General features: G+C 52.3%; 8 protein-coding genes across 8 annotated transcripts; 5 read left to right on the forward strand and 3 right to left on the reverse strand.

Annotated features, from left to right (window-relative positions):
• Nucleotides 1-1,015: 1,015 nt before the first annotated feature.
• Nucleotides 1,016-1,688, forward strand: GCG54_00002490 (uncharacterized protein; the record flags this gene model as incomplete). The annotated part of the gene is made up of 2 exons (XM_045402582.1): nt 1,016-1,181; nt 1,249-1,688. The coding sequence occupies 2 exons, from the start codon at nt 1,016-1,018 to the stop codon at nt 1,686-1,688; spliced, it is 606 nt and encodes a 201-aa protein (XP_045269200.1).
• An 803-nt stretch (nt 1,689-2,491) lies between these two features.
• On the forward strand, nt 2,492-3,429 carry GCG54_00002491 (uncharacterized protein; the record flags this gene model as incomplete). Its single annotated transcript, XM_045402583.1, has 2 exons — nt 2,492-2,527; nt 2,578-3,429. 2 exons carry the CDS (start codon nt 2,492-2,494, stop codon nt 3,427-3,429), a joined length of 888 nt encoding a protein of 295 aa, XP_045269201.1.
• A 2,977-nt stretch (nt 3,430-6,406) lies between these two features.
• GCG54_00002492 (uncharacterized protein) lies at nt 6,407-7,459 on the forward strand (the record flags this gene model as incomplete). Its single annotated transcript, XM_045402584.1, has 1 exon — nt 6,407-7,459. One exon carries the CDS (start codon nt 6,407-6,409, stop codon nt 7,457-7,459), a length of 1,053 nt encoding a protein of 350 aa, XP_045269202.1.
• A 1,663-nt stretch (nt 7,460-9,122) lies between these two features.
• GCG54_00002493 (uncharacterized protein) lies at nt 9,123-10,378 on the reverse strand (the record flags this gene model as incomplete). The annotated part of the gene is made up of 2 exons (XM_045402585.1): nt 9,123-9,729; nt 9,786-10,378. Coding segments are annotated over 2 exons (1,200 nt in total), but the record flags the coding sequence as incomplete, so codon positions are not given.
• A 1,847-nt stretch (nt 10,379-12,225) lies between these two features.
• On the forward strand, nt 12,226-12,985 carry GCG54_00002494 (Endo-1 4-beta-xylanase I; the record flags this gene model as incomplete). The annotated part of the gene is made up of 2 exons (XM_045402586.1): nt 12,226-12,591; nt 12,668-12,985. 2 exons carry the CDS (start codon nt 12,226-12,228, stop codon nt 12,983-12,985), a joined length of 684 nt encoding a protein of 227 aa, XP_045269204.1.
• A 1,920-nt stretch (nt 12,986-14,905) lies between these two features.
• Nucleotides 14,906-17,197, reverse strand: GCG54_00002495 (Copper amine oxidase 1; the record flags this gene model as incomplete). Its single annotated transcript, XM_045402587.1, has 5 exons — nt 14,906-15,053; nt 15,114-15,958; nt 16,014-16,139; nt 16,200-16,776; nt 16,860-17,197. The coding sequence occupies 5 exons, from the start codon at nt 17,195-17,197 to the stop codon at nt 14,906-14,908; spliced, it is 2,034 nt and encodes a 677-aa protein (XP_045269205.1).
• A 726-nt stretch (nt 17,198-17,923) lies between these two features.
• Nucleotides 17,924-19,758, forward strand: GCG54_00002496 (Choline transport protein; the record flags this gene model as incomplete). The annotated part of the gene is made up of 5 exons (XM_045402588.1): nt 17,924-18,174; nt 18,232-18,308; nt 18,383-18,658; nt 18,713-18,893; nt 18,942-19,758. The coding sequence occupies 5 exons, from the start codon at nt 17,924-17,926 to the stop codon at nt 19,756-19,758; spliced, it is 1,602 nt and encodes a 533-aa protein (XP_045269206.1).
• Nucleotides 19,759-19,925: 167 nt separating this feature from the next.
• GCG54_00002497 (uncharacterized protein) lies at nt 19,926-22,452 on the reverse strand (the record flags this gene model as incomplete). Its single annotated transcript, XM_045402589.1, has 5 exons — nt 19,926-20,906; nt 20,965-21,216; nt 21,282-22,029; nt 22,080-22,247; nt 22,307-22,452. 5 exons carry the CDS (start codon nt 22,450-22,452, stop codon nt 19,926-19,928), a joined length of 2,295 nt encoding a protein of 764 aa, XP_045269207.1.
• Between the last annotated feature and the right edge of the window lie 2,988 nt (nt 22,453-25,440).

Genomic DNA, 25,440 nt, shown 5'->3' on the forward strand with positions numbered 1-25,440 from the left:
GGATACCAGGTCGTGTCAATGCCAGTGTCGCAAGTTGCGAACTCTTGGAGAATACGAGAGGCTATTGGAACGTTATGAACACTTGTCTTCCAGTTTCCAGGCCACCAAGATGTCTGTCCCCTTCCCTCGGGACCTTTTGAAACATCGCTGCGGACGTCCTGCACATCCCCCCAACCAACCCCGGCTTTGTCCGTGACAATGTTTCGAAGCATCGGACACCTGGAAAGGGTAATCAGTTGTCCCTTGCCTTCAATCTGCAGCCTGACAGACGTCATGCTCACATGCTGCATTGTCCGTGGTCTGCTTCGCAGTATTGTCCGGAAGGGACCCGAGCTTCTGCCACATTCCACATTCCTTCTATAGGGCGATTTCCGAGCTACCTTGGTTCGTCCGAAGTTTTGAAATATGCTTGAAACCTTTCCTTCGGCGGTTTCTCTCTCAATTGGCAGGACTTGCTCTGGCCGAAGAACATCACGGAGAAGCTAAGACCTTCTGTTCGCAATGGCGCAAGTGCTGGTGCCGCCAGGCCGGGCCGGAACCGCGGATAGCATCCTTCCAGAAGATCACCATTTCAGGTAGCCCCACTTCATTTGACAGATACTTACGACTACGGCAAGCATGATTTTGACGTCGACAGCTGAGCTGAGCGCCGGCGGCTCGGGGAGGCCCCCCTAGAACGGGCATGGAGTGTTGCTCTCGACCGAAGACCGCCGGTCCGTAGGATCATGCCATGCCCCTGTGCGATCGTTTTCGGACATGTCCATTTTGTGCCTTGCATCACGATGGACTTGTCGTGAGTAAGTGAGCAGAAATTAGCCTGAGGTAGAATACCGAGACGTCTTTCAGTGGTATATAATCAAGCTTCTCACCCTTCAACTAGGAGGGAAACTTTCAATTCATCATCACAACATCACAACCAATCAACAACAAGAGAACACAAAAGCCATCCAACACTTCGTCGCAACAAGTCACACTATAAATATACTTTTATCGACCACACTTACACAAATACAACATGTCTGGTGTCACCGAGCGCAAGATCATTCCCGTCAAGGGCGGTGTCGACGACTGGAAGGAGCCCCTGAAGGCCTACCTCCTTGCTCTGAAGACCCACGATGGCTACCTCCGCACTCGTTGGGGACCCTGGAGCGAGAACGAGCAGTACCTCGATGTCATTTCTGGTAAGTTAAAGCCTCAAGGGGCGCAGTCAGTCTTTTGGAAAAGAATAGGTTTAACGGGCATCAACAGGCTGGAAGACGAGGGAAGCTCGCGACGAGTTCTTTGCTTCCGCAGAGGGAAAGTCTGCCATGGACAATTTCAAGACGGTCATCAACGGCGAAGTCAAGTCATACTTCATCAAGTTTGTTCCCTACGCACCGAGAGGCGCCATTGACTCCCCGATCGCGGAAGTCATCACAATCAGCGGCTCTTCAATGTCTGAGGGTGAGATGAGAGCTCAGATCGACAAGGCCCGCGGCATGCCTGGAATGAACGACCTCGCCAGTGGTATGTCGGTCGAGGATGTCGATGGTGGAAAGGTATTCGTCGCGGCTTTGGGGTGGGAGAGCGTCGAGAAGAGCAAGGCTGCTGACAAGTCTGCCTACGTCCCTGCTTCTGGAAAGACAGAGGTTCACCACGTCAACTTCCACTACCCCATCAAGGGTTTCTCTGTTACCAACACCCACTAGCCTGCATGGTTGAGCAAAGTTTCTGGGGATCATTAGACGGGTTGCTGGTCAATAGCGGTAGTCTGATATCTTGGAATTCAATTCATCACACAACCACGCGTTCAGTGAATAATGTTTAATTAAACTCGACGAACGTTCCTATGGGAGTGCAATGGCTTTCTGGTTGCAACCTGCCAGTGAGTTGTCACACAAAGTAAATGTCTTGGCATATGCCCCGACGCCTGTGACATGTCATTGACACCAAGGTTATCTATCCACCGAATGCTCTTGGTACTCCAGGAAACGCTCTAATGAACACCTCCGCGCGTCCGTGTCATGAACCCCAGCAAGCCGACGTAGCCGAAAATATCGGACGGCCTGAGACGGACACGCGTTTTTGGTATGCTTCATATTACGACAATATCGAACTGCCCCAACGGACCGCAACTTGAGATGAAAATCTGACGTTCACAAACAAAGTTCCGCTCGGACTCGGGACGGAGGGATACAGTCCCCAAACCGGGAGTCCGACCCCTGTTTACACAAACACGACGTCGACAACCAAGCAAAGATGAGATACAATCACGGCATGTAAAACTGCAGGAGGCTTTCAAATGCGGTGAAACATAAACGCGTACTCGGGATAGACCGTCCTGGGGGCCGACATCAGTAAGATAACCGGATAGCAGCAGCATTTGTAAGCTGGTCGAGCAATTCAAAGAACAATGCAGTTCTCATAAATAGGCCCTCGCATTTGTTGGCCTACCCACTTCTGGACGTGAAGCACATCTCCTATCACAATTTCAAGACATCATACATAAAAAATGGCACCAAAGATCCAGAGAGTAGCAATCGCTGGCGTAAGTTAACTCCCAAGCCTCATGAGCATTTCCATCTAACTGCAGCTTAGGCAACCGGCAACGTCGGTAGCCACGTTCTCAAAGCATTGGTGAAGGATGGTTTCCAAGTTACCGTTCTGACACGCAAGCAAGGGTCGTTTCCAGAGGGAGTCACGGTCAAGGTTGTTGACTACGCCTCACACGACACCCTCACAGACGCCTTGAAGGGCAATGAGGCTTTTGTCGATTGTACTCTTGTCCAGGATGACACCCCTACTCGCATGATGGACGCTGCCTCTGCAGCTGGAATCTATCGGTATATCCCTTCAGATTTCAGCTTGGACTTCAACAACCCCAAACCTCACACTTTGCCCATTTGGTTCAAGAAGGATGCCAACGACAAGTATCTGCTTAAGAAGTGCGCAGAGACCAGCATGACCTGGAGCATAGTCTGCAACGGCGCCTTTCTGGATTTCTGTCTACGCACTGGCTTCTTGAACATTGACATCCACAAGAAGAAAATTGACTATATGAATGACGGGAACAATATCATTGCGTGGACCACCCTCGAGACTGTCGGTAAAGCAGTGTCTGGAACCCTGTCACACCCCGCTGAAACGGAGAACCGCCCCGTATATGTTCACTCCGTTTACAAGAGCCAGAGGCAGATGGCAGATCTTTGCAAGGAGGCTCTAGGGTCTGACGGATGGGAGGAGACAAAGTCGGACATGGAGGAGAAGTTCGCTTGGGCAATGAAGGAGATCCAGGCTGGAAACTTTAACCTGGGCGTGCTGGCAACTATGATCCAGTACGCAAACTCCAGGTCGGACTTTTCTTCGCCTTGGCCGCAGGATGATAATGCACTGTTGGGTGTCAAGGAAGTTTCAGATGGGGAAATCAAGGACTTGATCAAGAGCCTATAAGCTAAGTTACAAAGTAACTGGTGTTGCGAACTGAGCCAAATATTCAATATTAGCCAGTCTAAATGCATCCTAAACTCTTTGCGTTTCCTAAACTGGCTGACCGACATGCATTCCTCGTTCTGGGTTAACATAGACTTTGATATCAGCAACATGAATGGCCTATGGTCTCGCAAAACTGAACCAGGCACGCAATCTTTTAAGGAACCTCTACGACCGCCATAGTGCGAGATGCTGTCAATTATGCAAAACTTCACAGCCCTTCTTAACAGGAACAGCCTAGTCCAATTCTTCTTTTGAATCAGAAGCTGCTGACGGGGAATATGAGAATAAAGATGCTTTCAACTGGTCCATGGTTGAGAATGGTTCACGAGATCTCAGAGATGTGACAGGTATTTCAAGGCCCACTAACTGATTTGTATCTTGAGGTGCCGAGATAACTCTGTCATACAGAAGAGTCCAAATTGTTTTTCTTCCGCTGCTGCTCGTCGTTAAGGATGCAATTCACGACGATCAATAACGAGGCTCGATACCACACAGCAACACTCGTACTTTAAAACACATCTCTATAGTTCGCTGACTACATAGATAGCCCGCTTAGTAACAGGCTTGAGCTATAACTTCAATTGCACTGTGTTCGGCCTTCTTCCATTCTTGTTCTTACCATTTCCGTTTAGGACGTTGATGATGCGCACGGGAAAAATGCGAAGTTTCCCAAATAGTGTAGGTAGGAACTGCGTACAATACTAGAGTATGCATTGAGAATCTTTCTTTGATCTGAGTCATATTTCAACGATCCTAAAAGGCATGAACGTGTCAGGAGCCAGTGCAGAACTAAGCCTTAGCAACAACGGCTGATGCTGTGGGTGAGCGGAGAGTTACCACAGGTGGTTGTGCAACGCGAGGGGAAAGTTCATTTACAAAGACAACTACTAGAGACCGATAGAAGTACAAATTCCTGTAAAGTATAACCACCTCAGCTCATCGCCACTCGTAGAGCCTAGAGGTTTACACTCTTGAAGGTACTCACACCCACTATCAACCACGGCAAGACCTGTAATCTACTGGATTGCAACTTGCCGTCCACTCAAATCGCTTCTTGCGTTAGTTTGTAGGGCAAAGAAAAAGACATATCCAACAGATACGAGAGACTCGCACATAGAAAGGAAACAGTCCAAGACTCGTGGCGTTCTTCCACTACAGCATGCCGTCGAGAAGACGCCGTGCCCACACAATGATCTTGCCGACAAATCTCCTTGACATTCCGCTGCATTTCATGACTCACGTTGTCATCGTCATTGACACGGCAGAGTCTTTCCTCTCAATGAACAAGCAGTAGGCTATGCTATACAGGCTCGCATAGTCATTATGCTTGCTGGCAACGCGTCGTGTCGGGAATGCCAGAAAGTTTAAGCTGCGCCCGAAGCATTTCCAACCTGGCCTTTTCCGTCTCTATGCGGCTTTTTCCGTGGCCAGCGTATAACTTAACAGAAGTTTCCAATCTCGCTGTCATTATTCATTCTGGCTCGAAAGTAATTGAATCATGTGGCAAAACCTCTCTAGACGACAAACTGAAGTGAACATCTAGTTGATGCAATTTCAGTTCCTACATCTCTCCTATCCTTCTACCCCAAGTCCAGTCACTTATTACGAAGACAAATACTTGCCATTCTGAGCATCCGTGCCTAAACATTTTGCCGGTCGGCACACAGTAAGGTTTCTCAACGGCGATGCAGAGAGAAACTCTACTTTGCCGGTGGTGACATCCCCTCGGGCAGCGACCCGGCAAGACGGGTAGCTTTACAGCCGGCGGTTTCTGGCCCGGAGGCCGGCTCTTGAGCTTCAACTACGTCACGGACGTAACAAGAATACCCCGATGGACTAGATACCAGGTATCTGAGCTTCATGCGCTGCAACTGCATCTCAAGGACAATATGCTGCAGCAGGTTGATCTCTATGAAGTCTTGCTCTATCATGAAAGTCGCAAGTGACAGCTTACATTCACCGAAATCGTCTTGAATATCCCACGAGGTTGCGGGATGGAGATACGGAGATCCTCAATCTCAAAATGAACCATGAGATGCCACCTGGATTCTGAAGCGTGGGAAAACGACCGAGGGCGAGCGAGTCTATCGCGTTTCATGCCAAGATGCAGGTTATCTTCTTTGAAACCTGTGAATATAGTCGGGCGCTCATTACCCACAGGTAAATGGCCCCAATGGCAGAGACGAAGGCCCAGTTCGTAGAAAGATCTGCATACGTACGTCAGTTTGTTGAAGACAGCCAGCTTTATCAGCGCACAGGTGATTGCCGGTTCGAACAGCAAGATCTCAGCCTCCACTTCTAGAAGACTTCAAACACGTTCGCCGTCTGAACTAGAAGTGTTCGGCCAAAATAATCTGCCCCGGGTATCCCTTCGTCCTCCTCCAATCACTCGTGCTGATTCTGCCACAAGGCAGATGACCCTCCATGAATCCTGCGAACCAACATCAAGGAAACGGCAAAATGGTCGACCTTCCCTATTGGTTTAGAGTTCATGCAGCGTCGCAGCAAAGTCAAGTGTGGCAGAAATCTGATTCGCAGGGCGACCTTTCGTCCTCACTCAGGGTTTCGCTATGCAGACGAGTCAGTTCATACACGCTTCCCAGCCCGCGATCCTCCCAGTCTCAAACGCCGAGGCGCAAATCGTAAGCCTCTTTGAGGAGATTTATACTTTTGCCCGTGAGGTGGTTCCCGAACCTTAATTGCACCGGCGCTCAGACTCCTGCAGATGCCAATCAGTCGTCTTAAGTAGGTGGCCATGGAAACATTCCATTTGACCACTGCGACGGCCTGCTTTGCGCCATCGCATCTTCCATCCCGTCTCCCGCTGACAATCCCGATCGCCGTTGTTCATTCCATGATGCCGTCCAAGCGAATGGAACGAACGGCGCCGGCGACCCTTCGAGTCCGAGTACTGTACTAAGCGACAGAGAAGAGAATGGCGGGCGAGACGGGGACCATCTCGGTCTCGCAGGTCCAGGCGATGGTGATGATCGCCTTCGCCGCGACAGCGTACTACAACACCATCGAAACGTTCTTCTCCATCTTCACAACTTTCAAGCGGCGACAGGGGCGGTACTTTTGGAGCATGATCGTCAGCAACACGGGAATCAACATCAACGTCATCGCGTTCGTCTTGCGATACTTTGGATACTACCACGAAGCCATCTTGGCGTCGAGCTTCATCATTCCGATCGCATGGTACTCTATGGTAACGGGGCAGGCCATCGTTCTATGGTCCCGACTTCACCTGGTGGTTCACAGCCAGCGCAAGATCCGCATGATTCTCGTCATGATCATATTCAATGCGGTCACAATGCACGTCCCTGAGACGGTCATCTTTTTCCTGGCAAATTTCGAACACCCAGCCAAATGGTCAATGCCCTTCAAGATCTACGAGAAGGTTGAACTGGTTGTCTTCACGATACAGGAGACCATCATCGCCGGCTTCTTCCTTTACGAAGGCTACTACAGTCTAAAACCTCTGAGCGCGATCAAACCGAAGGCAGTCGCAAACATGGTGCGCCACCTCGCGGGTCTCTTCGCCGCTGTGTTCCTCCTCGACATAGGTCTGATCGTACTCGAGTACAACGACAAGTTTGAGATCCAGACGATGTGCAAGCCATTCGTGTACAGCGTCAAACTTAAGGTTGAGTTCGTCGTGCTCAACAAGTTATTATCATTCACCAGGATGAGCACCTGCAACTGCAGAGGACCGGAAAGCCTTCCATCGGTGACTTTACCCGACAGCCACAAGCGCACCATGGTCGGCCAGGGCGCCGTTTTGGTGGCGCTACCAGATATCGAGCAAACAGGGGGTTCTCTGTCACCGTTACGACGTACATTTACCGACCACATCTACGACGGGCGCCAGGCCGCCGGTACTCCCATACGAAGAAACTCGAAAAAGAGTCAGTTATCAATAAGGCAGAGAGAGGTGACCGATGACGAGGCGCCACTCAACGAAAAAGGAACGGCCAGTGATGGATGAAAGACCAGGCATGAAGCTGAACATCACATTTTCTTCATGTACCGACTCAGCTGTGAAGTGTCTTGCCCTGGATTCGAGGCAACCAGACAATAAGTTCTGCATTGGCTCGTGCCTGTTTGTGAGTGATAGTGGTCGATATGGAGTAGATTGCCCGACTTACACACCACCTTCTAGGCCCCCTATATCCATCTCAACATCCGTTGGGTACCTGAGCGTGGCATGGCGAAAGGCTGCACTGTCTCAATGCCAGCTTTAGTGCGAACATCCTTCGACCGAGAAGGAAGTATGGACTTATCACGGAGATGCGAGCAGCCGTGGGTAACAATGAGATGCTGCTCGCAGGGGAAGCAATTGGCTAAGTACCGTTGCAATCAGATTCGGGAGACTTTGCTACCGTATGAAGCAGGCTGCAATCAAGCGGCTGAACAAAAGCTGGGATGTCGTCGACGAGGCAAACGCATGGAAGGAGTCACTCATGGGAGGATCATTATACCAAGGCCAGATTGAATCTGAAAGCCTACGAAAGATAGACAGCGTGATATCACTACCTAGACTAAATCAATAATGTTTACTCATCCATGGCCAATATGGGCAACACATACCTGTACCGAGAGAATCGACTTTCGAAAGGAGTGACTGAGGCAACAGCATGTGCGGTTATTCAAAATTCGACTTTGCAGTCGCCGGCCGATTCTGGACCCCAAACCGGCATGTGTCCGGTTTCCATGATCCGAGATCCCCACAAGGGGTTAAGGTTTCTGCCGTACAAACTCTCTTCGCGCCTGCTGAGAGATCTGGCCATGTGCGTTTGAGCCACTGTAAGACTACGGCAGTTTCGCAGATTGGCGAGTGTACGGAGACGGTAGTGTACGCCATTTCTCTCGCGGAATTGTAGAACATGTAATTAATAGGTAACAAGTTATGCCATAAGAACAAAGCATATGTAGACACTCGACGAAAGAGAATTTTACCCGTCGGTACTTCCCTTCGAGTCCCTTTTAATAGACTTTGGGATTCCTGCCAACCAAATCGACTGCGCGGTGTCGCCATCTTTGGGTACTTCAGCTGAGTTCGAATTTGAGTGCGCGGTCACCCAAGGTAGACCGATGGACGAACAAATGGATGCCACTGCCGGTTCCGAAGAATCTTGGAAAGCGGCACATCCCCCGTACTGAATCGGTGTTGCGAACGACTCGGCTCGGCACAAAGTGAGCGGGTGGCTGACTCGGCTCGTTGATCTTGACCTTCTTGAGCTGTTCTGACGAATTGTTAACTTCAAAAGAGGCATTCTAGCAGGTCAATAAAGCGGGATGATGTCACTTCAGCGTCGAGAGCTGCCTGCTGGCTGCGGGTAGGGCTGCGAATGGCCGGGTTGCTGAGTCGACATTGAACCGTTCTGCTTTATCACTACGTGTTCGTGGGCAGCTGAGGCGCGCAAGGACCCTTCTCGATATCCTCTGGCTATCCAAGAACATTGTCCAGTGACGTACCTAGTTATCTGAGTAGAACGCCATTTCATTATGCTTAGAGACTACCATCGATACTAAATAACAGCCAATTGCCAGGACTAAAGTTAGACTACAATGACCTTTGACCCAATACATGCACCCAGACAGATTTGTGTTGAGAGACTATTACATATTCAGACAAGCAAACGGCCAACTCATCCTCCTCCACTAAACGTTTCACCCCCAGTCCTGAGATACTCTTTCTCTTCTGGCGTTGACTGCCGGTGCATAGCAAGATTTCGGTGGGGATACCTTCCAAACTGGGCGATTATGTCTCGATGCTTCATCTCAAAATCGTAATTGGTTTCAAGCAGGTCTCTCGCCGTCTCTTTCTGTACCGCCAAGACTCCCCAGCACTTCCTCTGATCGTCGTCTCCGGCAGACCCGTCCGTTGCCATGAGCTCCTCAAAATCATCCTTCATCTTTTGATAATGCTCCACCGCCAAGTCATGCAGTGCGAGGTCTTCCGAGTGCATCAGCGGGAGGTAGAACCACATGCGATACGCTACCCGATACTTAGTCCGGTTGTGCGTTGTCGCGCCGGCGTTGATGGCATGGTTAGCGATGTCGCGGGCGATTGGGTCGAAGAACTTGAACACAACGGATGATTCGGCGCCGCGATAGCAGTTGCGCGGGATCTGGTCCAGGAGCAGGACGAGGCTCAACCACTGAAGTGGCGTGATGGGCCTCACGATGGCGATGATGTCTCTCGAAGTCGCCCTCGACGACTTGAGGGCCTCTAGAGCCGGACGGAACTTTCTCCTAAGAGTCCTGGTCAGTTGCACGTGTTCGAGGAATGCAAGTGGGCTGATACGAACACGCAGCTCTCGTCGAAGTTCTCGTCGGAGAAGAACCATCGCCCCAACTGGTTCTTCTGCGGCAAGATGAACGCTTCTTCAGTGTGTAGATGCTTGAACCAAAACCTCCGCAGCTTCTCGAGGAGCTCCGGCGTGATGACCTCCTTCAAGTGCGCTGTCGCGTGCGCCCTGCATGCCTTGGACCGGGGAAGGCCGCTCGTCAGCGTCATCTCGTCGGCGGAGTCGCGAGAATAGCCGGTGCTCTGGAAACCGCGTCTAGGCCGAATAGACAGTCCCGATGGCAAACGAGACCCTGCGCATACCACGCGAGGCCCACAACGACGCTGAACCGTCAAAGTCTGCCACGAACTCAACCGCAGCGACGGCAGTGTACGGTCGAAGCACCCCGCATTTCGCAGGCTCCGGCTGATCTGGTGAGGAGGCATGACAGCAACCGCGCCTCCTCCTCCTCCTTCCTCCTCACTTCCCCCAACTCGAGAAGCGAGCCGTAATTCGACAAAGGGGGCGCGCGGCGGTGACCTGCGAATCGGCAAAGGGGTGGTGCCACTGGCTGCACTGACGTCGTCCGATCTCTCGTTCTGGGTTTGTGCGGCCTGGGGAAAAGGGAGCAGGAAACGTTCTGGGCACGCCTAAATGCGGGGTTTGTGCAGGCTGGGCGGCCCCTTGTGCAAGTAGGGGTCTCTCGCTTGAGGCCGCTAATGCAACGCGGCGTTGTGCTTGGGGTTAGCGGGATGAATGCGCACAACTTGGATTGGCTGGGGGTGGCTTGAGAACATCACTTGATCATGGCAAGACGGATGGCGCTACGACTACGACGTGGCGGTGGAGGTTTGGGGAGAGGGACGGCCACGCGCTGGAATGTGATGATGCAGATCAGAGATCGCCAGCCAGAGACACGATAGCCCAATATCGAGCCTAAACACTGGGCTGTTGCGTTAGGTCATCATCCGTGGCTCATGTGTGGTGGCTCTGTGGCCGTTATTTGTGCGCCGCGAAGAGTCTAGTTTGGCTGGGCCTGTGGTTGAAACATAGCCAGCGCTTAAAGTGACATGTAAACTGGATGCCAAGTTTAAGGGGCTTATGTCACCTCACACAACAGCGTTGGGAAATGAACCCGACGATGCGATGCCTTCGCGTTTCTTCACTTCGTTTGGGTACAGTCTCTGCAATTTCATATAAGTGTAGAGGACCATAAGCGCGATGTGAACTTGTGGAGAGAATCTCGGCTTCCAGAAGACTTGGCTAGCACTTCTGCGGTATTCAGAACTGCCTAAATGCACAAGGCAAGGTAGTGTGCCTCATTGCCGGAGTCGGTATTGATCCGTACCCTACACAGAGCTGCAATAGCCCGTCTATGGCGCCATCCAGTCGGCTTCTTGGGAATCGCGAGTCTGTTTCCTTGAAACCCGGCAGAAAGCAAAATCCCCAGATTCCTCCCGACCGATCAATGGCACTTACGCATTCAGCCGGCGGTAAAAGGACCTTGGACATTCACTGCAACCCGAGCGAGCGCAACTTTGGTTCGCATGATCAATTCGAGATTGGTCCCGCCGCCTCCTGAGCTGACAGCGGGCCGCAAGCTAGCTCGAGCATCCCGAGCCTTAAAGCTTGTGTTAAGCACAAGTGATGTGCAAGATCCCTCCTCGCTGGACGATGAGCTCCGGGGATCATCTTCGAACGGCCCAATTTGTTGGATAAATAACCCCATCAACAGCCTTCGAAAAGGAAGCCGGCATGACCGGCTAAATAGCTAATAGGGGTCGGACATGCTTACCTCTTCCAAGCTCGCCAACTCGGCCGCAGTACCGGACTGTTCCCCCCTTGCGCAAAATTGCGGAGAGCACTGACAGGGATCATGCAACATCGGCCCCGGCTTGGCTCATTTACTCCCGACGACGCGGCACTCAATCCGACTCCTGGCCTAAACCCGTCCCGGCGATTGGCGGAACCGCAAAGCTCCTGATCGGTCCATCGCGGCCGTCATCCAGTCACCTTTTGGGCAGGTTTCCCAGCTCCGCCGCCCAAAAAACTCGTAAAGATCGGACAGGACTGGGGAACGCTCGACCAGGGAGCTCTCGCCAACGACCACCCACCGGTCCCAAGAATGCTACCCACGTGGGTCGACGTTAGTTTATTCTGGGCAAAGCGCATCGCTCTGGCCCCCATGTTGATGGTCAATATCCATTGTAAACGGCACTTGAATCTCCGTTTCTCCCTTGTCGTCACATCGGCCTCCCTGTGGTGGATTGATTCGACCCAGCGAGGCAAACAAACCGATCGAAGGGAAATCTGATTGAAAAAGGGACGGCCTCGTCCTCCCAGCTTCGCGATGTCCCTCCTCTCTGCTGCCTCACCGGACTCTCTGTTCATAGTTTTCCGACCGCTCCATTCGTTCTTTTATCACATTTTTTGTACATACGTATCCAGCTTGTTGATCAACATGCGTTCCTTCGCTTCTATCTTCACGGCCACCCTCGCCGCCGTCGGCGCTCTCGCCGCTCCCGCTGCCAACCCCGGCACCGACCTGATCAAGAGAGCCTCCACCCCCAGCTCTCAGGGCACCAACAACGGCTACTTCTACTCCTTCTGGACCGACGGCGCCTCTCCCGTCACCTACACGAACGGCGCTGGCGGCTCCTACTCCGTCGAGTGGCAGTCCGGCGGTAATTTGGTCGGTGGAAAGGGCTGGGCTACCGGCACCTCCCGCAGCATCAAGTACTCCGGCACCTGGGCCCCGGTCAACAACGGCAACAGCTACCTGACCATCTACGGCTGGACCAGGAACCCTCTCATCGAGTACTACGTCGTAAGTTGCACCCTGATCCCCGTGCACAACACGCCCAGCCTTGTCATGAAGAAGATGCTGACCCAAATGCTTCCAGGTTGAGAACCACGGCGAGTACAACCCCGGTTCTGCAGGAACCCTCAAGGGCACCGTCACCTCCGACGGCTCCACCTACAAGCTGTACGAGAGCACCCGCACCAACGCCCCGTCCATCGACGGCACCCAGACCTTCAAGCAGTTCTGGGCCATTCGCGACAACAAGCGCACCGGCGGAACCGTCACCATGTCCAACTTCTTCAACGCCTGGAAGAACGCTGGCATGACCCTCGGCACCTCCTTCGCCTACCAGATTGTTGCCACTGAGGCCTACCAGAGCGCCGGCAAGGCCAGCATCAAGGTCGAGACCGCTGCTTAAGCAGTCTTCGGTTTGACGCGAGGGGGACATGTGATGTAGAGGCAGTGGTTGAGGAAAACATAAACGATCGTCGGCATTAGGGAGGATGTCTTTAGTGATTCTCACAGGAGAGCACAGTATCAGTGATGAAGCGAAGGGCAGGCTCTACAGCCGTTGAAAGGCAGACGTTTCACTGAATTTCTTCGAGGGGAACACCCCAATGCTGCAAATAAAATTTCATTCCGCCTATGATGGCGTCGACTTACCCAATCATCAGCCTTACCGTACGAGTCCCCGTCATTGTGTTTGTTTATTTCTTGTGCGGTTTGTTTGCGATCATGTGAATGTGAAGCTGTGCACCGAGGGGAAGACTGAATGTGTCAAGTGAGTTGCGATTCCGAGCCCTTACTGTAGTGCAAAGCCATGCAAAAACAAAGCTGATGTGGAACCAAACATGTTGAACACACTAGACGGATGGACTGATGTTTTCTCCCGGCTTATCGTGCTGGTGCCGGCCGGTTATTTCGGAGAGTCGGAAGCGGAGCCGGCCTGGAGACTGGGGCTTGTGGGGTTTAATTGTTTGACTCCCGGAGCCGGGCGGTCGGAAGATGTCAATAAGGGTCCGACTCAGGTGACTATCTACAGAAGGGGGAGATGGGAAGTGGTTCATTTATTTAAGCATCCCTCTCGGGAATACATGATTATTGACGGGCAGCATAAATCTCGTCTCTTCGCATCCTCACTCAACCCGAGATGGCTGTTCTGGCTTGTTTGCTAACACCTGGAATGCGGTATCTCATAGCGAAAGTGCAACGAACTGACGACTACGCGAATGACACATGACAACGGTCATTAAACTTCACTTTGACAGTCAGTATCTCGTCGATACGCAATATCCTGGGACAAATCGTTTTGTCTTTCTCACCATACTGCGAGCTTATCGTGGAGCGTTGCACCCAGCATGTCGGCTTCGCCGGCTTCGGACTTTCAACTTCGATTTTGTCAGGTTTCTGATTCAACATTTCTCATCACCGACATAATCTCTTGATAGCCTCGCAGCTCAAACATAGACAGCGCTTTCCGACCCTATTCCGACCCTTGGTCCTTATCTTTGTGGGGGTTCGTTGACGTGTTTCCCATTCCGAGCCCCTTCCGACGCACACCCACCGGGTCGCTATCTTCGCTTATCGTCTTGAGCACCGCTGCTAGGTAAGCCTGTGAATCATGCAATTCCTCATCTTGAATGTGACAATGTGTTGCTTTGCCACTCACCCGAACGAAGGCGAAAGAAACAACATGCGAGTCATGAGAGATAACGCATCCCGAGGGGTCCGCGACACAGGATAATTGTCATCAAACATCTGAAGCGCATGAGAATTATCCAGGCGATTGATTACGCGTTACTGATTGTTTGAAAGCTACTGATTGACATCCAATGCAATTGACGTGAACGGTTTCTGCCACACGCGCTTTGGAGTCTTAGCCCACGGCAGGCCTATCAGCGATCAGGAACTGAGCGAGACACCATACTCAATTTCAGAAGCATCATACTTTCATTTCAATTTCTCGCGAATCTCAAAGTCATGGTAATAATCACCAGAATGCTCCATGATTCAATCCCTCTACCTCTAGCTACAGAAACGAAAATACAGCAATGCCGAGAAATATTTCACTGCAACTGACATTTTCTCCCCTGAGTTCACTCAAATCGAACGGCTGTGACAAGAAACGGGATTGAGCTCAGGTTAAGTAGCTTCGGCGATCTCGGATCTGCAATTCATTGAACAAAATTCTTCTTTTTATGAAAAGATCTAGGCTAGTATGACACCGTCGTCATCTAACTCATCGACAGTCAAAGCTGCCTCTCAAAACCGTTTGCCTCCCTTTTTATGTACATGTCGCTGTTCATACAAAATATCATGAATACCACCATCAAATATTCTACAAGTTGCTTCGGATAGGCGTCTCCTTGGCGCAGCATCCAGAGGTCAACTTGGATCCAATGTCCTTGTCTGAAGGCACATCAAGAGCCGGGTTTCCGGTGAAGAAGTCGGACGGCGTGATATGCAATTGCAACATCTCGACGGGCCTAGGTATCATCAATTAGCTTTCAGTCATCAAGGCGAGCGAGACGAGTTGCATCACTTACATGACGGGCCAGTCCTCAATACGAGGGTTGTGCGTCAGACCAAAGACACTCCAGAGAACAACATCCTGGTTCAGCACGTCCTCATTCCTGTCAGCGGCGTCCTTGACACCGCCGACCTCCAGCTTGCTCTGCAGGGTGTAGCGGCCGCCAGCGAACAGCTCGTGGTCCTTGTACTTGGTGACCCACAGGTGGTGGCGGGCAAACAGCGCACGCTTGGACTGGACGCTGTTGGGGTCAGCGAGCAGCAGCTGCGTCGCCGGCGGTGTGATCTTGTAGCCGACAGGCTTGCCTGTGATGGGGTTGGGCTTGCGAAGATTCTGGATCTTGAAGACGCGATTGTTCATCGGCGCCGCGTCGAAGCCTGCCGAGGTCGTGACCTGCGTCTGCCTGACCTCGTAGAGGTTGCCGTTGGGGTTCGTCCGCGAGTCCATGCGCAGCGGCAGGCTCTCCTCCTGCACGACGGTGTTCTCGTTGCCGTCGATGGAGGGGTCGATGCGCACGCAGAAGACGTGCTGGTGGTTCTGTGCGAGGGCGCCGGGGCTGACGACGTTGCCCCACGGGCTAGTCTTGCCGGGGTCGATGTTGACGACGGAGACGATGCCCGTGGCGCGAGCCTCAACGACGATGCCGGCGGCCTGGTCGAACTTGAAGTTGAAGATGTACTCGTAGTTGGCGAGGGTGATGATGAACTGGATGACGAGCTCGCGACGGCGGGTGACCACGGCACGGCCGGTGCGCCAGTTAGTGTGCTTCCAGTTAATGCCGTTGTCCTGTTCGTGGAGGCAGATGACGTTCTTGGACTCGACAGCCGCACCCTTACCATCGATGAGAACACCATCGAAGTACTGTTTCTAATGTCAGCATACGAGGCAAGGATTAGTTCGCTGCCATAGAACGGACCTTGATAACTCCCAAGCAGTCACAGCCAAGAGTCAGATTGTTAACAGCGTTACCCAAACCACCGTCACCGAAGTCAAAAGCCTGCTTGCGGTGGAACGGCGGGCGAGGATCAGCGTAGGGCACAGTCTGGCTCCAATGTTAGCGCACACCCCAACCAACAGGTCAGTCTTAATGGGATGAACCCACCATATCACTCATGCTAAGACGGTACATGACCGGCCTGCCATCGTATCGCACATCGTGGACGACAGCACCCTCGCGGGGGTTGAAGGTAACCCGCATGCGCCACTTCTGCCACTCAATTAAGTTGCCATCGGTGATGGAGAAACTGGGGCCCTCGGGCTGCTGCACCGTCAAGGGCTTGAGATCCTTCCGCGTGCCGTTCGGCAGTAACTCAGGCACGTACTCGCTCTCCTGGCAGTGGTCGATGATCGTGGGGGCGTGTGTCCTCCCGGACAGGGCATCGCCCTTACCACCAGTAGCAAGCTCGTCGATGCGCACGATCTCCTTCTTGTGCGCATCCATAACAGGGATCAAAGGCAGGGGGTAGGCGTAGAAGTTGGAGTCCGGGTTTCCACTTCTCGTGTCCCGGGCGAAAATGAGAGCCTGGAAGAAGCGGTCGTCGCCATCTGCGGCGTCAGGGGCGCCGTAGGGCCACGGCTCGACGACGACCTCGAAGCCCTCTGGCAGCTTGAGCTCAGCGATCTTCTCCTTGAACAAGGGGGAGCGCTGGACGGCATCAGCCAGAACCTCGAATTCGTAGCTTTTTTTGTGACAGGCGCGTTAGCGTTGCATTCATCTCGCGGAACCCGCGTGGGGGGTGAAGATTCGTGGCTGGGGACGTACATGGTCAAACTCGCTTGGTGCTCGGAACCGATAAGCTTCTGATCAACAATCTTCCCGAGACCCAGATCCACGATGGACTCGAAGTACTGGGCCTTGGTCGCACCTCCAATGACATCGTAGAAGACCTGGGCGCATCTCGCCGGTCTCGGTGATGATGCTGTGAGTTTGCCAGAGTGCTCCAGGTCCAGGAACTTGAGGACCTCAGCTTTTGGTGGTTCCCACAGGTAGTTCTGTCTGAAATCAAGGACGGAGCCGGGGTGCGCGGCGAGCACAATGTCTCGGGCCTTATTGGTCTCCTCCAGAGACAGGGCCGACAAGGGGTGCGGAATAGCTGCCATTATGGGAGGTGTGTATGTGACTCGGGACTAGGTTGCAGAGGCTGTGGGCGTCCGAAGATGGTTGTTCAGGGTTCGTTTTCGAGACTGAGCAAGATTGCGTTCTTATGAAGAAACCAGCAACGCTCGGAATGATTCTCTAACCAACTGTGTCCTTTGATGTCTTAGGGACTGAAACACCAGACTGACCTTCCGCAAGTTCGGGCCATTAAATGGTCCACGAGTTCTGGTTGGCTCAGTAGTCGGAAGGCCTTCCGAGAAAGGCGTCCGGAACACGTCGGAAACTGCGGAACAGCTCCGAGTCAAGGCGCAGTGCCCACGTAGTCTTCTTATCTTCAACCCCGGCCAAGATAAGGCTATTATAAAAGTTAGTTGTTCAAAGATCGAGGCACTAGGGGATCCTGGGAAGCTCTTGTGATTGGCCAGCGATTATTGAACCGCAGTTGATTGGGCCTCCCGCTGAAGATAAGATGCCGGACGCCTTGCAGCGGTGCCGCCGTCTGGGTATCGTCTCCATTTTGGTGAATCTCGCAGGTTTGGGAATCTGGATTTGCTCGGTGATAAGATCAAAGAGGAGTTTGAGTAGGTCATGGAGATACATAACAAAAGACGTGTGCCCGACAAACCCCGGGATTGAGTCGCTGGATCGTACGACTGTAAGGCGACAAATCGAAATCGCTAGTCAAAATCTGCTTCAGTCTTGTTGTTTTTTGCTTGTTTTGTGAAATAATGGAAACCGACATGAAGAAAGATACGGTGACCCTTGGCAAAGTCGACTCTCAGAGCCAGAATGAGCCCATTTTCACCGGCGACGACTTGCGACTTGCTCAACTCGGACACGCTCAGGAATTGAATCGACAATTCTCCTTGCTTACACTGGGTGCACTATGTGTGTGTCTTATGGCAACATGGGAGGCTCTGTCAAGTGTTGTTGCGCCGGCTCTTGTCAGCGGCGGCGCCCCTTGTTTGTTCTATAACTTGTGAGTTGACGATAACCATTCAATTGGACTACGACGGGAGGCTAATCGGCTTTGAAGGATACTTTCAACAATTTGCACTGTCTGCATTGCATCGTCCCTGGGAGAAATTGCATCCATCTATCCAACTGCAGGAGGTAAGAGTTGTTGGTTAACACATCACTAAAGGGATCCCGTACACTGAGTTGACGCTGACAACTTTGCCTCACAGGTCAATACCACTGGGTCGCGGCGCTGTGCCCACCCTCGACCCGATCGGCCGCGGCGTTTACAACCGGTTGGATCTCCGTGGGAGGCCAGGTGGTTCTTACCTCTTCCGCCGCCTTCGCAGCTGGTCTCCAAGTGCAGTCTCTTATTATCTTGAACGACGACTCGTATATCCCAGCCAGGTGGCAGGGCATGCTGTTCTATTGGGCAATTCTTGTGTATGCATTGGCCATGAACATCTGGGGACATAGACTACTACCCACGGCCAACCTTGTGTCCGGTAAGGCTCTCTGACATTGTCGGCCCTTCGTTGTGAGAACTCGTATTAACACAGAACGATTATCAGGCTTTCTCCATGGTGCTGGCTTTCTGGCCATTCTCGTTGTTCTCGGTGTCATGGCGCCGAAGAACACCGCATCCTTCGTCTTCAAGGAAGTTACTAACTCTAGCGGTTGGGAGAGTGACGGAATCTCTTGGCTCGTTGGGCTGATTAGCGCCGTCTACCCGTTCTTGGGGTGAGTAGGCACCTGTCCGTGATACAAGACTAGACTGACAGTACCAAGCTACGATGCCGCATGCCATTTAGCCGAGGAGTTGCCCAACGCCAGTCGTGACGTTCCAATTGCAATGGTGGGAAGTGTCATCGTCAACGGCGTCATGGGCTTGATCTACGGCACAGTCTTGCTATTCTCCACTGGCCCCCTCGACGCCCTCCTCTCGACCCCGACCGGATACCCCTTTATGCAAATCTTCCTCGATGTCACCAAGTCCCACGGCGGCGCGACATTCATGTCCTTGGTCATCATTATGACTGCCATCGCCGCCACAGTCGCCGGCATCACATCGACCTCGCGCACACTCTGGGCCTTTGCTCGTGACAGAGCCACCCCTTACGACCAGTACCTGAGTAAGGTCAACAAACACTCACAGATCCCAGTCTACTCCGTGGTGCTCGTGACCATCCTCCAGATGCTCCTCGGCTTCATCTACATTGGCAACACGACAGCCTTCAACGCCATTCTGTCTATGGCCATCATCGGCATGTACTCAAGTTACATCGTCCCCATCGCGTACATGCTGTTCGGCCGCAAGAACATCAAGCCCTCAGACTTTGGCCCCTTCAAGCTCGGCCCCACCGTGGGCCCCGTGTTGAATGTGATCAGTTTGATCTGGATGGTCGTGGTCATCATCTTCAGCACGTTCCCCTCGGCAATGCCAGTGACGCCGCAGAACATGAACCACTCGATCGTTGTGATGGCTGGTTGGCTATTCTTTGGTATCATCTACTACATCTCATACGGCCGCAAGAAGTTCGAGGTGCCGGTCGTGGATAGCAACGTAGTAACAGGCATTTCTGTCCCTGCAGATATCAGCGTCTAAGGGCGGAAACGCGAGGATAGGGGGAGGATATTGACAAGCATTGGGTAGATTGTAACATGAAAAGTTTTCGCTTGGCTGCAATTCAAGTCCCCGTCCTCGCACTCATGTGTTTTGTGATGGAAACTGGGGCTATGTATTGACGTGGTCGGACTGATCACCGTGCTGAATTATATCAATCCCTGAAAACGTCGCGAAATCTCGTCCGGGTCCCCTAGCGACATGCCTTGCTCATTCACCCCAAAGAACCCCACCGGAAATTCAGGCGGCGCCGGGTGACCTCCATTCGCATGACCAAAGGCGTCGAAAAGATTCATCAGATCGTTTCCCATATTGAACATGTCGGGGATTGAGCTGTTCGCCTGCGGACTTGTGTCCCAAGCATCCCATGCGCTGTTCTCCGGCCTTCTTCCGTCCCGTTCGCCCGGACCCGGATTTTGGTGTGGGTCATCCGGCCGGGATTCGGTCGCGTTCTGCTCCGCGTCGTCCCCTGCTTGGGGCACATCTGCCTTCTCGGGATCACTCCGAAGGCCGAGAGATTTGACACCTGGAAGCAAACCTCGAATGGTCTTCCAAAGCCTTCGGCTTGCATGCCCATGTCGTGAGAATCCCTTGACAAGCTGCACTGCTTTCAGGAAGCTCTCCTTACAGGGCTCAGTAAACACACCCGGCGCGTGACATACAGCGAGCAGGATCACGGCTAGTGCGCTCATCAGGAAATAGTTGAAAGCGTGCTGCTGTCGTGCATAGATGTCGCTAGTATCGTTAAGGTGTGTCAATACTTGTATGGTATCCAGTGCGATTTCCGTGACAAGTTTGGCACTCTGTATGTCGGCCCTGATGCTTGCGGTGCTGAGGACATGATGCCGGTGGATGAGCGTTCGCATGTGATTTCCGCGTAGGTAGAGCAATGATCGAAGGCGATGCATGCTTCTCGGCTGAGTCCGGGGTGCGAGTCCAAGCCTAGGATGCCGAATACGGAGGTCGTCCGGGATGGAGTTGAGCCAGTTCTGCGTCATGAAGTCCAAGAAGGCGACGGTGTCCTTGGGTATGAATTGTGATGGCGACTCAAAAGGCGGCAGGGCCTCCCATACTTTGGAGCAAAGCCTGCCGTAGGACACCATGCACCTCAAGTAGGGGTAACTCTCTCCCTGGAGGGACCGTCAGCAGGTGTTGCTGTCCGAAGGAAGTTGATGGCAAAGAACTTACCGGCTCGGGCAACTCCGGATCTATGTCTCTGTCAATGAGGCCGAAGGACAGACTTGTCCCGAAGCTCCAGCGGCGATCCAAGACGTAGACGCACCAGAAGCATCGTACGGCGAGATCTCGCTGCCTGGGATCTTTAAAATTGTCCAGGAGAATCGCTCGTCGATGGAGGCCAATCTCGAGGCATTCTCTGCCGGAAATGCCGATGGCCCTCCATGCTAGAAGCTCCTCACCACAGTGGAACCAGTAGAGGCTCTAACACGATGTCAGCGTGGGCACTCATCGGGTAGGCTGTTCGTTCGAGGAAAGATCTAGCTCACCAACATAGTCATGATCTGCAGTTCCTTCAAGTCGATGAATGCTTCACCCGAGACTCGACACACAACGGGCTCGACGGAGTCAATCAACTTCGTGCTTATGGGATTCTGCCCCTGGGCCTCCATTACTATCGATATAGCAATCGCGACCTTGGCAAGCTGGACATCCTTCTCCTCGATTTTGGGCCGCTCCTCTTCTGGGATGTTTGGGTCCGCCGGTGGATTCTGCAGGTGTCGAGCGTAATAGAGTATGTGAGGTAGATTCGCTGAGACATCTTTGATGTTGGTGAAGGGGTAAACTGACTCCATTTCCTCTGAGTATACGTCAAGCAGACGAAGGATTTCATCAAATTCTAATGTCAATAGGCAGTCCAAATCTTTGTGAGATGACGCTGTCTGGTCTTCGGATATGACGGAAGGTGCTCGCTGGGATGCAGCCGGCGAGGCAGATCGGCTCGTCGGTTCCTCATCGCCAGTTTGAATTCGCATGCGGGTGAGCGACGTCTCAGCGATGCGGAGGCTGAACGCTGATCTCGTGGGACCGACAAACTGAGGTTCCCTTGGCTCGCTCGGGCGACGATTCGACTCACTCGCGTAGAGAGGACTGGGATGTTGCGGCCCGCCGAGAGCAGCTGGCGAGCGCGTATTGATATGAGCGACTTTGCCATTGAGCTCGCGAAGAGAGGATGTCAAGCTGGCGACCTGTTCTCGAAGGGCGGCCACCTCTTCGCTGAGATTCTTGTACTGAGAGCTGTAGTCATTGTGAGCTGGTGCAAGATGGACACGGTAACGGTTTCATACGGATGCTGTTCCTCCCTCTCATGAGTAACATCCCGGTCCTTATCTTTCAGAGGCGTCTGCTGCGGCCCGGGAACGAAGACGCACTCGGCACCGTTAGAAAGGCACCGTCGGCAGACGGTCTGATGGTCCTCTCTGATGCACTTGAGCTTCCGCTTCTTGCACTCATTGCTAAGCGATCGTCGTCTTAGAAACTCGACTCAAAATATCACGAGCACCCAGTGACTTACCAAGCGACAGGCGTGTACTTCGCCCGCTTGCTGCGCTGGCCTTCGCCGGTCGCGGGCGCGGCGCGCTTCTGCACTGGAGCGGATCCGGCGCGGGTCGACTGCGGCGTCGCGGCCTCTGCCGGCGCTGCATCAGCCTCTGGGCCCATAACGTCCAATAGATCGGCCGGTTGCCAGTCGAGACCCGGGGCCGGAGGGATATGGAGCACTGCGGAACGCGTCGTTGACGGTTCGGAATCGATGGCGAGGATGCGGCTCGGCGTGAAAAGAGGAGTTCCGAGACGCGGTGGCTGTTCCGGCGAAACCGCACACGCCACGCCCTTATCATGACGCTAATCGGCCCCCAAAAACATAGTGGGTCTTGAACAAAGTCCTGGCTCAGCAACTCAATCAACAGGGGTATCTCATCTCACAACAACGTCTGTTCGCTCTTGCTGTGACGTCAACGTCGGTTACGAGTCAGAAACAACAGTCAGTGATTTTGAAACTAATGCTTTGGCATCTCAAAAAGCTTTAGTGATCACAGATCAAAGCTGCTGGCCATACGAATAAGGCGGTAACGCTGCGCCCCCTCCTCGAAAAAGAAAAAGAGGAAAAGAGCAAGCTATCGAATTAAACAGGAGAGACTTCTAAGCCTCTGACATGTAAAAAAACCCTTCTCGTATCAAGCTTGAAGTCCTGCAACATGATGGTACGACTTTTATAGAACAGTGTGCCGAAACATGAGCCATGTTGTTCATCACAAGATCCTTCGACATTCGAACCATGCGTCAGTTGACGAACATCATTCAACCTAGTGCGCACCATCGGGCTCTCTGTGCTGCCGCAGTGGGACTATTAACGGGTCCACTGACCCCGGTGGATTGCCACTTTCAGCTGCCCATCTCTTCATGTACATACTCGGCCTTGAGGGCCAGAAGGAGTGTTCCACATCGATGAAAGATTCATCTCTCATTCGGCTATATTCTGTAGCACATGTGCTTCATCAGCTTCGGATCAAACATTGCTAGGTATATCCGCAGAAAACTTACCCCATGCAGCAGAAATAGCGTCTTGGGCGACCGGTGCCCAGACCAGGGCTGCAGCAATCTGCCCAAACCCCCAGACTTCTTCTTCTACCTGATATTTAGGATTTACTACGATCAATGCTTTTATAAGAAGCTTTCGAAATTTCCAAATTCTCATAAATGACCAGTGTAATGCAGATACCTGCAAAGTCACAGGTACGAGTAAGTAAATGGCAACAGATGCTAATAGTACTGTTCTAGACGAGGCTATCGGTCCCACCGGAAGCGGTGGACGATTTCTTGCTCGATTCCGAACAAGCTCGTCCCAGCTAGAAGTTGACTGAAGGTAAGCAGCTACTGAAGCCACAGAGAAGATTGCCCACGGCAAGAGAATGAGATCAGCCACACAAGCCCAAGTGTGATCGACGATAACGTCATGTGCAACATGTGTGTCACGAGACGTGAACTTCAGCAGGCCTAGCTGATCGCCTAGTGTCGGGAAGCTATGAGATCTAACACAAATCATCGTTATGTTGTTTAAGATATCTGCTTCTGCCACACTATCCTGCTTGAACAGCTGTGCGGCATTCAAAGTGATTATAAGGAACGCAAGGTAAGAGCCAAGGGCAAACACCACCGGGAATAAGACTCGCAATTTCTTCGATGATCTACCCGTGGGATGTTCTGGGGAGAAAAAGTCGAAAAACTGCAAACTGAGCGCACTGATATAAAACTGGAACCGCGAGAGGCAAACAATTACGGTCGTTTCTGAGTATGAGACATCTGGTTGGCGTATGCGAGCAGCACAGGCGTATGTAACGGCCATTGAAAGCGCTACGCTGGTCTTGTGTATAGACTCGCTTAGAAGTCCAAGAGATCGAAGCAGCGGTTTTGAGGACTGAGAGATGTCTTTGACAGTCGCCCAAAGCCCTTGTCTGGGTGCTAGAAAGAAAACTGTGACGAAAAGACCAGTACTTGCTGCAAAGACTGCGACAGCTTGTATTCCGTAAGAGATAATTGCCTGCAGAGTTTCGCTAGTTACGCAAAGTCTTAAGTTAAAGGATCTCATGGGAACTTACGCCGATTCCAGATACATCTGGGTTTCCCGTGCCGTAGATCAAATGGCACACGTTACTACACACGAGGACAAGGTGACTGGTGTGGTTGTGATCGAAGTCGTTTTCGATGAGACGATTCATCAAGTATTCTAAGGTGTCAAAGGAACACTGAACGGATTCTTGGACACTTTCAACGTCTTGTAGCGTTGGGACATTCGGATTATCCACGTCGAATTCGGCTGCGAAACAACAGGACGCGCGCGCGAATGAGCAGCATCAACAACATGTATGAAAACCATACTTTATCCTCAAATATAGACGACATGATACTCCAATTTGCTTGCTCTCGTTGATTGAGGAAGGATGCGACTGAGTTTCTCGGGGGCATACCAGATTTGCGGTGGGCGGATTTAGCAATTGGTCTAGACTTGAAAATTAGGCTGTCACTACGATGACTCTGGAATTAAGAGTTAGCCCCGAAGGAAGCCTAGCTGCTTGCATTGTTGCCATTGGATGCACTTCGGGACTATCGCCTTCGCTAGGCCCGGGCAGTGTCCAGCGCATCATGTCCTGATCTCGATTGGTCTAAATGATGCCGAGCAACGCGATTGCTCAGCCCAGAGATCTGAAAACCCATCAATCGTATTACCAGGCGCCAGCGCTGGATTTACCTCAGCTTTTCGTATGCTCCTTCATCCGGACTCTGTGCTTTTTTGAGTCAGTCAAGCCTGAAGAGAAATTTGGGAATACGGACAAGTTGACAACAAGGGCATCATATTTGATACCAACGTCTATTACGTAGCACCCTAGTTATGACGTTAACATCTGTTAGGAATCATCTAAAACTGTGAACAGGAGAGAGAGAGATCGCTGCTAAAAATACAAATGTCGCCCGTCATGGCTCTCTCCACGGACAGTGCACCAGACCTTGACTCTTTTGTCCGAAGCCCATAATATTCAACTCAATTGCGACACGTAACGGGCCAGGCTATTTCTAGAGACCTTCTATTCTCCCTATGGGCTTATGTAGTATTCTGCGTTGCCGGCATCGCTGTTATCGCTGTCGTCCCTG

Source organism: Colletotrichum gloeosporioides (assembly GCF_011800055.1).
Source record: "Colletotrichum gloeosporioides strain Lc1 chromosome Unknown consensus_13, whole genome shotgun sequence".
Classification (NCBI taxonomy): Eukaryota; Fungi; Ascomycota; class Sordariomycetes; order Glomerellales; family Glomerellaceae; genus Colletotrichum; species Colletotrichum gloeosporioides.